Source organism: Mustela lutreola, chromosome 2, assembly GCF_030435805.1.
Source record: "Mustela lutreola isolate mMusLut2 chromosome 2, mMusLut2.pri, whole genome shotgun sequence".
NCBI lineage: Eukaryota > Metazoa > Chordata > Mammalia > Carnivora > Mustelidae > Mustela > Mustela lutreola.
In genome coordinates this window covers 56,608,950-56,622,480 of record NC_081291.1, presented here as the reverse complement: position 1 = coordinate 56,622,480, position 13,531 = coordinate 56,608,950, and the positions used below count along the sequence as shown (strand labels likewise).

The following is a 13,531-nucleotide window of genomic DNA, read 5'->3' as shown; positions in this document are numbered from 1 at the left end:
GGTCCTGCGGGCGGGGCAGCCAGGGGAGGTTATTTTCTGTTGTTTTCCCTTTCTCTCTCCCTTCCCTGGTCCCTCCGCCCCGATTCTAATTAAAAAGAAGATAAAGCCTCACGCGGCCAGCGCCAATCAGCCCGACCAGCTTCCTGGATGCTGGACGCGCGCGGGGCGGCGGGGCACGGGCCAAGATGAAGATTAAAGCAGGGAGAAAAAAGCCACCCAGACGCGGACGAATCAATAACACTTAAAACACACCCGCAGGCAGACAGCGCGCGAGCCCCGCAGCCGCCTCTCCGCCTGCGGTCGTCTCTCGGTCCGCGGTCGCGGCCGGCGGCCGCCTTGTCCGCTCTTCGCGCACCTGCTTGCAGCCAGGGCCGTTCAACTTGCGAAAAGCCCGCTACCGAGACGCGGGGTGGGAAAAGGGGAGGAGTGATACTTGGCAAAACACAAAGGCTCTGCCACACACAGACACACACACACTCTCGCTGCAGCCCCCGCAGCCGGCCGCCTCCCCAAAGCCGGGCAGTGGGGAGATTCCCCCCAACCCCCGGCGGTGGGAAAGCAGGTTTTGTGAAACCAGCCAAGGTGGCCCTTTAGCGCCAGTACCTCTATCAAACCCTAAAGCCCCCCACCCCTACCCCTCCGTGCTTCACATGCATTATCTCCTAAGTACAAAGGGTGACTGGCCCTGTAAATGCGGCTCCAAGACGCGTCCTGAGCCACCGCCTCCCACTTTCCAGCCAGAGCGCCGCCCCGGGCCCCACCTCCGTGGAAATGCTGGAGTGCAGCAGGGAAGACTGCTCCGCGCGCCAGAGGACTCTGGTGCCCGGTTTTAGGGGGCGGGGTGGCCTGCCTCTCTTTGGCGCTGGCTCTTGGAGGTTGCCTCTCTGGGTGTCTAGGGCCATCTCTCGTCCCACCTTTGTGTGTGTGCGTTGGGGATGGAAGGAGCTGTCCCCTTGGCCTGGGGAAGGGCTCTAGGAGTACTGAGGGTTCTTGGAAATTGGGTGGTGTCAGGGATCTGAGAGCGGTTTATGTTTGTGCCAGCGAAGGTCCCTCCCTCTAGGTACCTGTTCCCCGTTGCAAGGACCGGCCCCGCCTGCTACCCGGGGACTGCCCTGTCTCCAGGAGAGGCTGTGTCCGTGACTCTGTGAACAGAAGTCCTCTCGGGCTCTGGGGTCTGAGCTCCTTGGGAGCGGCTGTCGTCCTGACTCCTGGCTCCGGTGTTCCTGGGGGAACCTGCTGTTCCTATGCCCGGGTCAGAAGTGACCCTAGGAGAGGCTGGCCTTTGCAGCAGCTAGTTCGGAGTCCCCCAGGCTGCACCGTCGTACTGGCTGTCTCTGGTTCTGAGGGTTACCCGACTCCGACATCTTCAGGAGGGCCGGACTTCTGCCCAATCTCCAGAGCTGTGAGCGCCCCTAGGGCGCCCGCCTGCGGGCGGGGGGGCGGTGTCTTTGTGCGCCCACCCAGACTCTCTGAGGGGCCTAAGAAGTTGGTGGCCAGCGGCCGACCCCCTCCCCGGGCCAGGCCAACTTTGCCGGGACACGCGTGCAGGGGATGCGAGCGGCCCTTACCCGATCCGGAGGTAGACCATGCCCAGGCTGAGAAAGAGGTGGCCCAGGCAGCGCCGCGCTTTCCGGTTCATAGTCCCCGCTGGCCGACGGGGCCGCGGGCCGGGCTGTGCTGATCCCGCGGGCCGGCCCCGGCGGGGCTATCAACATAGCCCGCCCGGGAGGCGCGGGCCTAGGCGTCCCGGGTGCCGTCTGTCCGTGCGCCCGTCCGCTCGCTCGGCGCCTGAGCCTCGCCGGGAGCGCGGGAGCCACGGAGCGGGAGGAGGGAGGGAGGAGCGAGCGCGGCGCGGGGCGACGCCGGGCTGCGCGCGAGCGGCGGGTGCAAGTGTGTGAGGCGCGGGGAGTGCGGGGGCGCTGCTGCCGCCCGCCCCCGCCCCTCCCTCCCTCCTTTCTCCCGTCCCTCCCCTGCCCCCTCCCCCGCCCCTCCCCCTCCCGTCTCTCGGGAGCGCCCGCCCCGCACCCCCGCGACCGCGGGACCCGGCCGCCAGCTCTAAGAGCGCGCTCACGCCTTGCCCCACGCGCTCCCGCGGCGCCCCCTCCCGGCTCCAGGGCGCGGAGCCGGGCAGGGGGCGGTGGGAGTCTTCTGGACCCCCACTGGTCGCTAACTCTCAAGTTGCGGTCGAGCTGGCGCCCTGCGACTGCCCGTGGGATTGAAAGGATCAAGGCTCAGTCGAGAATTCCCGCGCCCTGGCTTGCCTCGTTGTCCTTCCCGCCCGGCCGAGCGCTCAGAGCTAGGTGGTGTTAGGTGGCACCCGGGTTCCCCCTTTCCCCAGGCTTCCTTGCCCAGCTTCAGAGAGCGCCCCCTTCCGCGGAGTGGGGATAACTGGCTCAGCATATTCCTTCCTCACCCCTGTCTATTCTAGGAGGTGCGGCAGGTGGGTGCCCTGGTAGGGCAGCCTCTTCTGGAATGCCGCTCCTAGCGGACAGTCGGAGTCGGGCGGCGGCCAGGATGCCCCGCACAGGACCCAGACGTAGGCCTCCCAAGCAGCCCGAGCCGCCCGAAAGCGCCTGGCGCGGCCGGTAGCTCAGCGCGCGCTCGCGGCGACACCTGGTGGGCACGGCGGGTGTTGTAGCTTCACCTCCTCCCCAAACCGGTGCTCTGAGCTTGCTCGCCGACCAGAGGTGCAGATCCCTTCCTGCGACGTAAACCCCAGTCCAGTGAGCTAGCGGAGCCCTTGGGCTCACGTTTCAGCTGAAGAAATTGAGGCTCAGAGACGCGAAGGTGTTTCCCCAAAGTCACCAGCTGGTAAGTGGGAGAGCCAGATTGGAAACAGCCCCCCCACCACACACATTAACCACCACCTCGCAGGGCTTGCCTGTCCTTTAGAATTGCTTTTCTAAGTCTTACCTGAAAACCGCTGTTCATGCCTTCACTCGCATCACACAAGTGTCTGTGCCAGGCATCATGGTGGGCACCAAGGATACAAGGAAAGAAGGACAAAGGACCTTCTCTCTTGGAGTCAGGGAGACAGACAGAGGTCAACAAAAGCATAATTTCAGACATCACAGGGAGAGGTGAAGATGATAAGGCAGAGGGATGAGAGAGATACACATTGGACTCCTGGGGATTTATCTGAGATCTGAGTAGGTGGCATTCCAGTTGAGACCTGAAGGATGCAGGATCTGGGGTCCCAGCATTTAAAGAGGGAGGACAACCATATAGAAGCTTGGAGGTGCACATGAACCCCAGGAGGGGATGTGGGGCTGTTCTCAAGAACAAGAAAGAAGCCTGGTGGGGTAGATGGGAGGAGATGGGGGCTCACAGATCCCACAGAGCTGTGTAAGCATGTCAGGGAGCTTAGATTTCACAGGGGAAATTCAGCGGGAAGACATTGGAGGGATAGGAGGAAAGGTGACTCATCTGATGTGTGTGTTCAAAAGCTCCCTGTGGAGACCCCCAGGCAGCTGAGGGGTGAAGTGTCAGGCTAGGCAAGGTGGAGCCAGGAAGACCAGAAAGGAGACTACCCCATGGGTCCAGGCACGAGACATTGGTGGTTTTAAAACACAGCCACACAATTATTCCACGTGCCTCCCATTGAGAGGAGGGCTTTCTGTGCTCTCCCTGCATGAATCCAGGTGGGCTCTTGTGTGGCGGGAGTGATGCTCCAAGGCTTTCAGGCTAGGTCATAAGACACAATGCAGCTTCCGCCTTGTTGGCCGGAACATTCCCGCCGGAGCCCTGAGCTATTCTGGAAGGAGTCTGGAGGCTGCCATGATGTGAGGAAGCCCAGTCCACAGTCCCACTTCAGCACTGGGATTATCCCGGCCCAGGCATCAGACGTGTGAGTGAAGGAACCTCCAGATGATTCCAGCACTTGGAATCCCCTTATTTGGAGTCCTCCCGCTGAGGCACTGTGGACAGGGATTTCTGCATTCATCCCAGTGTGCCCTGTGTAAATTTCCAAGCCTCATAACTTGTGAATATAATGAAATGATTGCTTTATGCCACTATATTTGGGGGTAGTGCCTGTTACCTAATAATTGTAACAACTAAGGTGGGAGTGAAGTGTGGGGAGAAGGGGGATGCTGGGCCTAGGTCACAGGCAGCTCTGATAGGACTTGGAAGGGCCCAACTGAGAAGGGGGAGGGAAAGAGAGGAATGAACAGTGACCCCTAGGCTAGCGGGATCTTTCCCATTGATGAAGGTAGCAGTGAATGACAGAGGGGGAGGAAGAATGGAGCAGCCAAGGGACTGGGAGGAACAGTCACAAAGTGTGTCTTAGCCATGCTCTTCCTCCTGTATTCCTCCTCCTCCTCTCCCACTCTCAGACGAGCTCTGAGCAGTTTTCCTTCAAGGCATCACTCAAATGTGTCCTCTCTTTCCTGTATGCATTGTCCTCCTCTTAGACCAAAGTTTCATTTGCGTTACAGATATTGGGGGACACTCACGACTGGGACATCGGGGCAAAGTGCTGGGATATAACAGTGGGTAAAGTAAATCCTGTGTCTGCCCTCCTGGAGCATCTAGTCTGTGGACTGATTTGATGATCTGGCATACAGGTGGAGCTTCCTATGTGCCAGACTCTGTCATCAGCACCTTGACTCATTTAATCCTTTAACAATACTCTGAGGTAGGTGCCATTCTTTTTGTTAATATTATTATTAGCATAATTATCATCATCTTATAGAATGGAGAAGGCGAATCATGTAGGGATTAAATAAAATCCCAAACTCCCACAGCTGTCACATGGCAGAATTGAGATTTGAACCTATGGAGTTCTGACTTCTGCTCTTAATCCTTCAACTGTGCTTCCTGTCTAGTGGAAAAGAGAGGCAGGGGCCACTGGGATAGTGAAGAAGGTATTAGGCATTGAGGAGGGAGATGCACAGAGGGCTGTGGGAACACAGAAAAGAGGGCTCCCAAACGGGTGGGTCATGGAATATGTTCCTAATCTGGGATCCAGAAGGAATGAGTTGGGGTTCACCAGACAGAGCTTTCAAAGCCCGAGGAAGCAGGGCCTCTGAAAGTCTGAGGAGCCTGGTGAATGGAGCATCAGAGGGAATAGGGTTAGGGAGGGCTGTGGAGATAAGACCCAACAGGGAGTCTGGGGACACAGGCTTATTAATGGGTTTGGGCTTTATCATAAAGGGAAGAAGGGTGTCACACAATCAGATTCATGCTTCGGAAGGCTCATGGCAGCTTTTACGGGGAATTGAGAGAAGGGGCAACACGTGGAGGCAGGGGTTGTCGACAAGATAGGTGGAGCAGGAAGGCCAGTGCACACAAGGGTGGTGCTGGGTGGCAAGGAGAAAAGTGGACAGAGGGGCGATCTGGTTTGAAAGAAGAATAGACAGCATGACATCCCCAAGAACAAGATTCCGTCCTGGAGGCACTGTGGCTGGTGAGGGCAACACAGAAATGAGACAGGGAGAAGCAGGTCTGAGGCTGATGTGTCTGTGGTCACTGAAAGGGCCGCTGATAAATGGGCCAGGCTCTCAGGCAGGCAGGTGTGGGCTTTCGAGAGTGACAGTCTCCGCAAGGCCTGGGTGAGATGTTGGAGAGGTGGAGAAGGCCAAGTGGGGACAGCCAGCACAGAGCCCCAGCTCAGCACGATTAAAAAGACCAACTGGGGAGGAAGAAGGTAGAGCGGGCAGGAAATTACTCGAAGAGGTAGAGAGGGAGAAAAGAGTTTGCAGGGTCAGACCTCAGAGGGGAAGCAAGGACTGAAAAGGGTCCAAACTCATCAACTCAAGAATCCAGAGATCTTTATGGTCTGGATTTCCAGCCTCCACTTTGTCCAAATCCCCTGTACCCGTATCATGAAAAATTAGTGAGCTTCCACTAATATTTGCAAAATGAAAATAGACTAGAAAATAACAGGATATCATATATAATAAGTCTCCAACTGTGTGTGCGTACTGTGAGTACAAATAAAAAACAAACAAACTTGGGACTGTTACTCCATCCTGCTATTCCTTTTCATATGTCTGGGATGCCTTTCCCCTCATTTTCACCTGGCCAATGCCTCTCATCCTTCAAGGTCCTCCCCAATGGGAACTCATCTGAAAAGCCTTCCCTGATTAACCTTGCCTCTGTCCAAGGCACTTGGTCTCTTCCTCTTTCATTCACCCATCCATCCATCAAACATTCACTGAAGATAAAAGTGTGCTGGATATGGGATCCAGGAGTAAACACAGCGGACATGACTCCCTCCTTTGAGGAGAGAATATCATAATGCATTTTTTCCCCTTTGTGCTCCATGGCCCTTTAGCTGATCCTGGAAGGATATCTGAGCTCACGCGCCTCCCTTTCCCATTAGAACTTGAGATCCCTGTAGACAGGACCCCCTCTCCTGCCTCTCTGTATCCCCAGCAGCCAGCATTGACCGAGGACAACTATGGCTTGATAAAAAGAGCATAGACCTTGGGGTCAAAAAGGCTTGGGTCTGAATACCATCTCTGCCACTTAATAGCTGCAAAATCCAGGTCAGTTTTTATTTTATTTTATTTTATTTGTCAGAGAGAATGAGCACAGGCAGACAGAGTGGCAGGCAGAGGCAGAGGCAGAGGGAGAAGCAGGCTTCCAGCTGAGCAAGGAGCCCGATGTGGGACTCAATCCCAGGACGCTGGGATTATGACCTGAGCCGAAGGCAGCTGCTTAGCCATCTGAGCCACCCAGGCGTCCCAGGTCAGTTTTTTGTTTTGTTTTGTTTTGTTTTGTTTTTAAGAGTTGTTGGGCTTCAGGGCTGAAAATCACTTGACTGAGAGCTCCACCAGTAGGAGCTGTGTCTGATTCATTGCAAGACCCTGAACCGGCTAACTAACTGCTTCATGACTCAGTGGGATCTATTGCGGAAAGCTCTTCTTTAACAGAGCTATGCTAAGCAAGAGGCTTTCTCACCATTTGTCTCTTTCTGCCTGGATCAAGGGAGAAGGGTGTCTCTTTAGCAGGTGTCTCTTTAGCAGGTGCAGCCATCCTGCCAAGCATGCCTGGGGCAGGACCCTGGCCTTTGGCTCCCCCGCTGGATACAGAAGGAGAGGCTTTGTTAACATTGTTCGGGATATGCCCTGAGCACTGCTAGTTACCAGACCCTGTTGTAAATGAAGGCTCTAGGATGGTTCAAATTCTGGCTTCGTTCTGTTATCTCTGCGATCTTGGGAAAGTTACTTAAATTCTCTTTGCTTCAGTTCCCTCATCTGTAACTGGGGATTATAACAGCTTCTACCTCTTAGGGTTGTTGTGAGGTTTGAGATGCCCCATCATAAGGTGTTTACAATGCTGTGTACGCTACTATAGCATTAAATTAATGGAAGGATCCCAGGCACCACTTGGTGCCACCACCAATCAGGATAGGATGTCGGTGTTAAAAGACAGCCTTTGGTGTCGATTCATGGGGGTCGGGTCATAGAATCTTCCCATGTGTATTTGCTTCTTTTGTTTCTTCATTTGTGCTTATAAGAAAACTGTAGCAACACAAGCCAGAGAGAAAGTTTCTATAACTCAAGTATTTAGAGCTCTGGAAGTGACTGGGAGGAGCAGAGATTCCCATGAGCCAGGTCCCTGGTGATGGGTGTCTGGGGAAAGCTGTTAGAAAAGTGTGGGTTTTTCAGCAGAGGGGAGCTCTGGGACCATGGGACATGAAGCAGAAGCTCTTCTAAGGAAGCCAAGAGAATGAGTTCTCCTCTCCACTTTGTCATGACCCTGTGTGGCTTTGAGAAAGTCCCTGAAATGTCACCCCTCTGAGACACCTTCCCAGGCCACTCGGTCTAAAGTAGCCTCACCTCCAGCCACCTTCTCTCCCTTCCTCCATCTATTCCCTTTACAGCACTGGCTACTGCGGGGACCCTGCTTTTCTTCCTGTGCCCTGTCTCCTCCTTGTCTGCCTCCTCATGCTGAAGGGGGATCTCCAAGAGGTCAGGGGCCAGTCACCATCACAGGGCAGTCTTCATAAGTAACATGAAAGAGAGTGGCTTGGCGGGGTCCCTCAGCCAGTGTGGCCAGAAAAGACCTCTCTGAGGACTCCTCTGAGAACTGCATGACAAAAAACACACTTTGAGATGCAGTTACCCTCCTCCAGAAGCCATCCCTGGAAGACGACTCCACAAAGAATACTAATCTCCATGGGTCCCCATGCTGGCTCCTGTCACAGAAGCCAGCTCACTGTATCACCTTGATACAACTTGTGCTGGTTGTTTTCCCTGACCTCACATGAGAACTTCCAGAAGAGGATTCACAGATGTCACGCTCAGGTGATGTTCACAGGACTCAGGGTATCCAGCCTGTAGAGAGTCACGAGTTGGGAGGAGATGGGGAGGAGCTGGAAAGAAGGCTGCTAAAGCTGATCAGGAATTGAGAGAGGCATTGAGAGCCTGTAGACTTCATTCTGTAAGTGTGGGAAGCCGCTAATATCCCCTGTATCTGAGCAGAGCAGTGACCCAGTCCTGTGGAGGTTTTCACAAGAGAGGGAGCCTCTCTTATCTTGTGGCTGAACAGTGTCAAGCCTCTGTGTGACTGGCAGCACAGTCTCCACTCAGGAAAGCTCCTACTATGTGTCAGGCTGGTTGGTGTTGTGCAGCCTTTCCACAGAAGCTTTTCCTCCCCCTCCTGCTTGGTGCTATTGACCTCCAGGCCCTCTGTCCTGGGGTGGAGGCAAGTGGGATGAGAAGGGGGAGACTGCAGGTTCCCTAGCCTTCTACAGCTAGGAAGCAGCAGCAACATGGAGACCTCCCACCTAGTGAAATAAGGAAATGGTCCCTCCTTCTGAACTATGATGGCATTCAGCATTTATTGAGCACCTACTGTGTGCTCCCAGATGGACTCTTTATCTCTTTTCTCCCTGGAAACACTCCTCCCAGGTAGTTTTATCAATGCTTCCTTACTTCATTCAAGCAGTCCCTGACCGTCCATCCTGTCCCTTCACGGCACTCTACACGCACCTTACCCTGGCTTTCTTTCACTTCCTCGCATTTATTGCTAGTTGGTCCCACTTTACACGATGTGTTTCTTTGTTGACTTATTTTTATAAGCCTATTTTCCCGGCTGCGCTGTTAGCCCTGTGAGGGACGGATACTTGTCGCCTTGTTGCTGCATTTCCTAGAATGACAGCTGCCACCCAATCAGCCCTCAGTGGATGAGAGTTGGATAACCAAGTCATAGAATGGGTCTCACTGACTCCTCATAACCACCTCATTTTCCAGAAGACAAAACTGAGGTGTTGAGAGGTTCATATGCTTGTCTGGCAACAAGCTGTCTGGCCCACAGTGAGTGCTTCATAAAAATTAACTATCAGTTCCCTATCTGTCTTCCCCCTGCATCTTCCCACCCCTGCCAACAACAGGTGGGGATGCTCTCCGCCGGTTTCATCTCCATCCCAGCCCTCCCACTGCTATGCATGAGTTTCTGCTTACTCCAGATTCAGCATGCAACACAGCAGGGCCAGGATGATTAGGGCCAAAGCACCTGACTGGGAGGAGTTGGAACATGGGCAGCAGGACTGGAAAAGCAGCATCTCACTCCTCTTGCTGCCAAAGCCCTGTTAACTGCCCGGCTGGGCAGCAAACACAAAGGGCTGTTTGCAAATTTGGGGCAGGGCGTGAAGGGTGCAAAGAGACTGTCCTTCCCATAAATGGGGAGACTGAACCCCAAAGCAGGTACTAGAGGGCCCCAAAACATGGCCATCTTGGGAAAAAGTCACATAAAAAAGGCTGCTGAGGCCACCGGAGCAGCAGATCCAGCCTTGAGTCTTGGCTCAGCCATTGGCTGTGCTATCTTAGGAAAATGATTAACCTCCCTCAGCCTCAGTTTCCTCCTCTGTAAAATGGGGATGATAATAATGCTACCTCTGAGTTACACACAGTCATATATGTAAAGCATCTAGAAGAGTGTCTCATATATATTACACACTCAACATATGTTGGTATTTGATGATGATGATGGTGATGTTAATGGTAATGACATATACTGGAACCCAGCCTTCAGGACCAGAAGGAATCTTAAAGATCATCTATGCCAGTGTTTCTCAAACTTCTTAGGCTATCAGAATGACTTGGTTACAAATACAGATGCCCAGGTCCCCTCCAGATCAAGCAGGACTTCCTGGCAGTGGTGGGAGTCACTTTTCCGCTTCTAAGCAGCTCCCTGGGTACCAGCCATGTCTGGCTTCATTGGAGCGGAAGCTGTTGAGGATCCAAATACTAGTGCAGTGCACAGACCCATGGGCTAGGAGGCAGGAATCAGGTCTTACCCTGGAATTCTGGGTAAGTCATTTGCCCTCTCTGAGATCCATCGTTCCCATTCATACCTTGAGGAGTTTGGACGAGTCTAGTGCCTCATCCAGAAGCAAGCATGAGACCTGAGGCCAGGCTTGCCATTACGGGTAGAACCTGGTCATTTTGTCTGTGAAACTGTGGGTCCTCACAGGGAGCAAGTGGAGAGGGAGGGCTATTGTGATCTCAGCTTCCGGCTTTGGGGAAGCCAGGGGGCCACAAGAGAAAGCCAGGCTCCCATTTCAAACCCCACCTCAGCCATGTGACCTTGAGTGAGTGACTTAGCTCCAGAACTTTGTTTTCTCATCCTGAAAAGGGGAGATGCTCATTCTTATGTGTAAGGTCTCTGAGAATTCACTTCGACAATGCATCACGGGCTTCTTAGATACATCTGAGTGCGCCCGTCCCATGTGGCCTGGCTGATCACTGGCCAGCTGACCGCAGGCTCCTGGTCACCTTGGGAGGATGGTGCTTATCACAATTCCACCCCAAGGTCTTCCTCAGGATAATCTGTCCCGGGTGATTCATTCGTGGGCGGGGCCCTTCCTCTCAAGCTTGAAATATCTCCCTCCCTTCACCATTCCTGGGTCAGTCCTGTGACCCCTGCCATGTGACTTCCTCTGGGTATTGGCCCTGGGTCCCTGCCTGCCTGCCAGCCCTCCAGTCCCTGGTTAATGACCTGTTCGGGGCTGGACATATCAGGCAGGGCTCAGCGAGGGAGGAGGAAGCCCACAGCTTGTTGTGCTGGGGAAAAAGTGCATCCCCGTGTCCGGCCCCCACCCTGGCCCAGACACACCCCTGCCTTCAGCAGGCTGGGCTTCCACCGCACATCCTGGCATAACCTGACCTGATTATCACCCAGCTTCCACATGATGCCCTGCGCCTCAGGCACACACATTCCCAGGGAGGCTTCTGGGCTGGCTAGAGCAGAGGGGGTGGCCAGTGTACTCAACAACTTAATGGAAGTCACCTTTTTCTGGAGCCAAGGACAGCCCTTTGGAGATGGTAGAGTTGTGGACACACATCCCAGCTCCACTGTGGACTTGCTCTGTGACCTTGGGCAAGTGAGTCTACCTCTCTGGATCGTAGTTTGCCTAATTTTAAATAGAAAAATACCTCCATCTCCAGTTGTTGTGGGGATTAAATAAGATAATACAAGCTTACTGATACCTGGGCTTCTCCTTCAACCAATTAAATCAGAATCTGAGGGCTGGGTCCCAGGCACTGGATGTGCCAGGGATGGAAAGCACTAGTGTAGAAAAATTATTAAAGAGCCGAATCTTTGGAGGAGACCAACATAGGCTCAGATTCTGACTCTGTTACATAATTATGGACACTTGAATTGGTTATTAACTTCTCACAGCCTCTATTTACTTTTCCACAAGATGGGGATAATAGTACTTAACTTCCCAGTGCTGCTATGAGAAATAAAAGTTTTGCACATAGTGAGCACCCCAAGTGACGCATGTGAACAGACTCTTGTCACTTCACCACCGTGACCATGGCAGTGAGTGCTGTGCTTGACCCACATTTGGAACTTACTACAAATATCTGTAAATGAGTTAAGTGTAGCGGTTACTACCATAACTTGAAAAGCAATGAAGAAACATGAGATTATCATGAGACAAAGCTCTTGTCTTTTGACAGACTCACAAAATGATATATCCCAGCATTTGAGGCTGTTAGGAGTGGCCAGGACTCTGTTGTGGCCAGAGATGTAGGTGGAAGTCACAAGTTCTTAGTCCCTTGAGTTTCTCCTTCTTGGTAATCCTCCGGCTGCCATCTTGAGAAGGGCAGAATGGAAACCAAGAAGGACTCTGGGTTTGCAGCATGAATGAGCTGCCATTGTAGACCAGACTACCCCTCTGGGATTTCATTTTTTCCACCAAGTGAAATGAAAATAGATCTCTTTTTGCTTAGGTTCCTGGTTGGGGAATTTTGTTTCTAATAGAAGGGAAACAGACGCTTTGGGCTTCCTCACTGTTCTACTGTCTTTTTTCCCCTTTTATATGGAATGCTTCACAAATTTGTGTGTCACCCTTGCACAGGGGGCATGTTAATTTCTGTATTGTTCAAATCTTTGTATATGTGCCCCAAGAGTGAGCACACTCACTGTTCTACTTTCTGTCCATAGTTGTCAGACTCCAGATAAATCTATGCCACGAGGACCAGCAACCTGTTTCATTAATTCCCTCCTCAGCCCTTTCAGAGGCACCACAGAAAGGCTGCCCAGCCCCAAACCTCATCCGCCAGATCAGAGTTAGCTGCAATCCTATCCAGGCTCCTCTGGCCTCCCTAAAAGTTTCCAGAAGAGAGAGTACTATACTCCCCCCACCCCGCTCAAGACTAAAAGCTCATGGCTTCCATTGCTCTCCTGAGCATAGTCTCTGGAGTCTGGTGAGTATAGATGAGAATCTTCAACTTCTGCACTGATTTGCCATGGGCAAAGTGTCTTTGAACAAGCCTGATTTCACACTTACTAGCTTCCCAGTTCTGCTATGAGAAATAAAAGTTTTGCACAGAGATAAATTTAGACAGGGAACTCAAAGAGAAAAGGCAAAGTAACAGGACCAGAGGTAAGCAATACTTCCAAATAAACCCAGAACTAGGTCTAAACATCCAAGGGAAGGGAGGTGGCAGAGTAAATGTGATTATCACAGACCTTGGCATTATAAAAACAATAACCCTGTGGCAGAGTGTTGGGTGTGGGCAGGGAAGAGAGTGTGAGGGACTTAACTTTTCTCATCCTTCACAGCAGGGAAAAACAGAGCTGAGAGTGAAACATGTAATTTAAACCAATACATGACCTCCAGTTTCTTAATGCTTTTTATAATCTTAGGGGAATAATATCTTAGGAAATAATATCTGATACAGTAACAAAACAATGAGTAAAGCTAACTGCTTTTATTTCAATTAAATTCGTTTTCTTTCATTAAATTCAAGTCTAAATTAGCTCCGTATTTTACTTTTAAAATTTAGCACACAGAAGAAATAAGTATATTGTGAAGAAGCGTCATAAACAAATGCAAAAGAGATGGATGATTTATTCAGGAAAGACTTTTGGAACTGTACCTATCAAAGAACAAATAAGCAAGTAACTTACACCATATTAAAGGGTTTATTAAATATTTTAGTGTAAACAATGAAACTCTAAAATACTAGATGAAAACATATGTCTTTTTAAATGATATAAAGGTAAAAAGGAATTTTCTAAGAGAAAGGCAGTAAAAGAGATCACAAAGGAAGAAATAATGTAATAA

At 52.0% G+C, this 13,531-nt stretch overlaps 1 protein-coding gene and 1 non-coding gene across 3 annotated transcripts in view; both read right to left on the bottom strand.

Annotated features, from left to right (window-relative positions):
* Nucleotides 1–1,933, bottom strand: part of WNT7A (Wnt family member 7A) — a 60,657-nt gene extending 58,724 nt beyond the window's left edge. The window contains exon 1 of one of the 2 annotated variants that reach the window (XM_059161858.1): nucleotides 1,569–1,933. In XM_059161858.1, the coding sequence (XP_059017841.1) occupies nucleotides 1,569–1,639 (71 nt within the window). In that variant the 5' untranslated portion in view covers nucleotides 1,640–1,933. Of the gene's footprint in view, nucleotides 1–761; nucleotides 1,036–1,568 lie in introns of those variants that run through there. The other variant, XM_059161859.1, reaches the window with a different exon arrangement.
* A 10,341-nt stretch (nucleotides 1,934–12,274) lies between these two features.
* On the bottom strand, nucleotides 12,275–12,378 carry LOC131826220 (U6 spliceosomal RNA). Its single transcript, XR_009351478.1, has one exon. It is a non-coding gene; the product is annotated as a U6 spliceosomal RNA (small nuclear RNA).
* Between the last annotated feature and the right edge of the window lie 1,153 nt (nucleotides 12,379–13,531).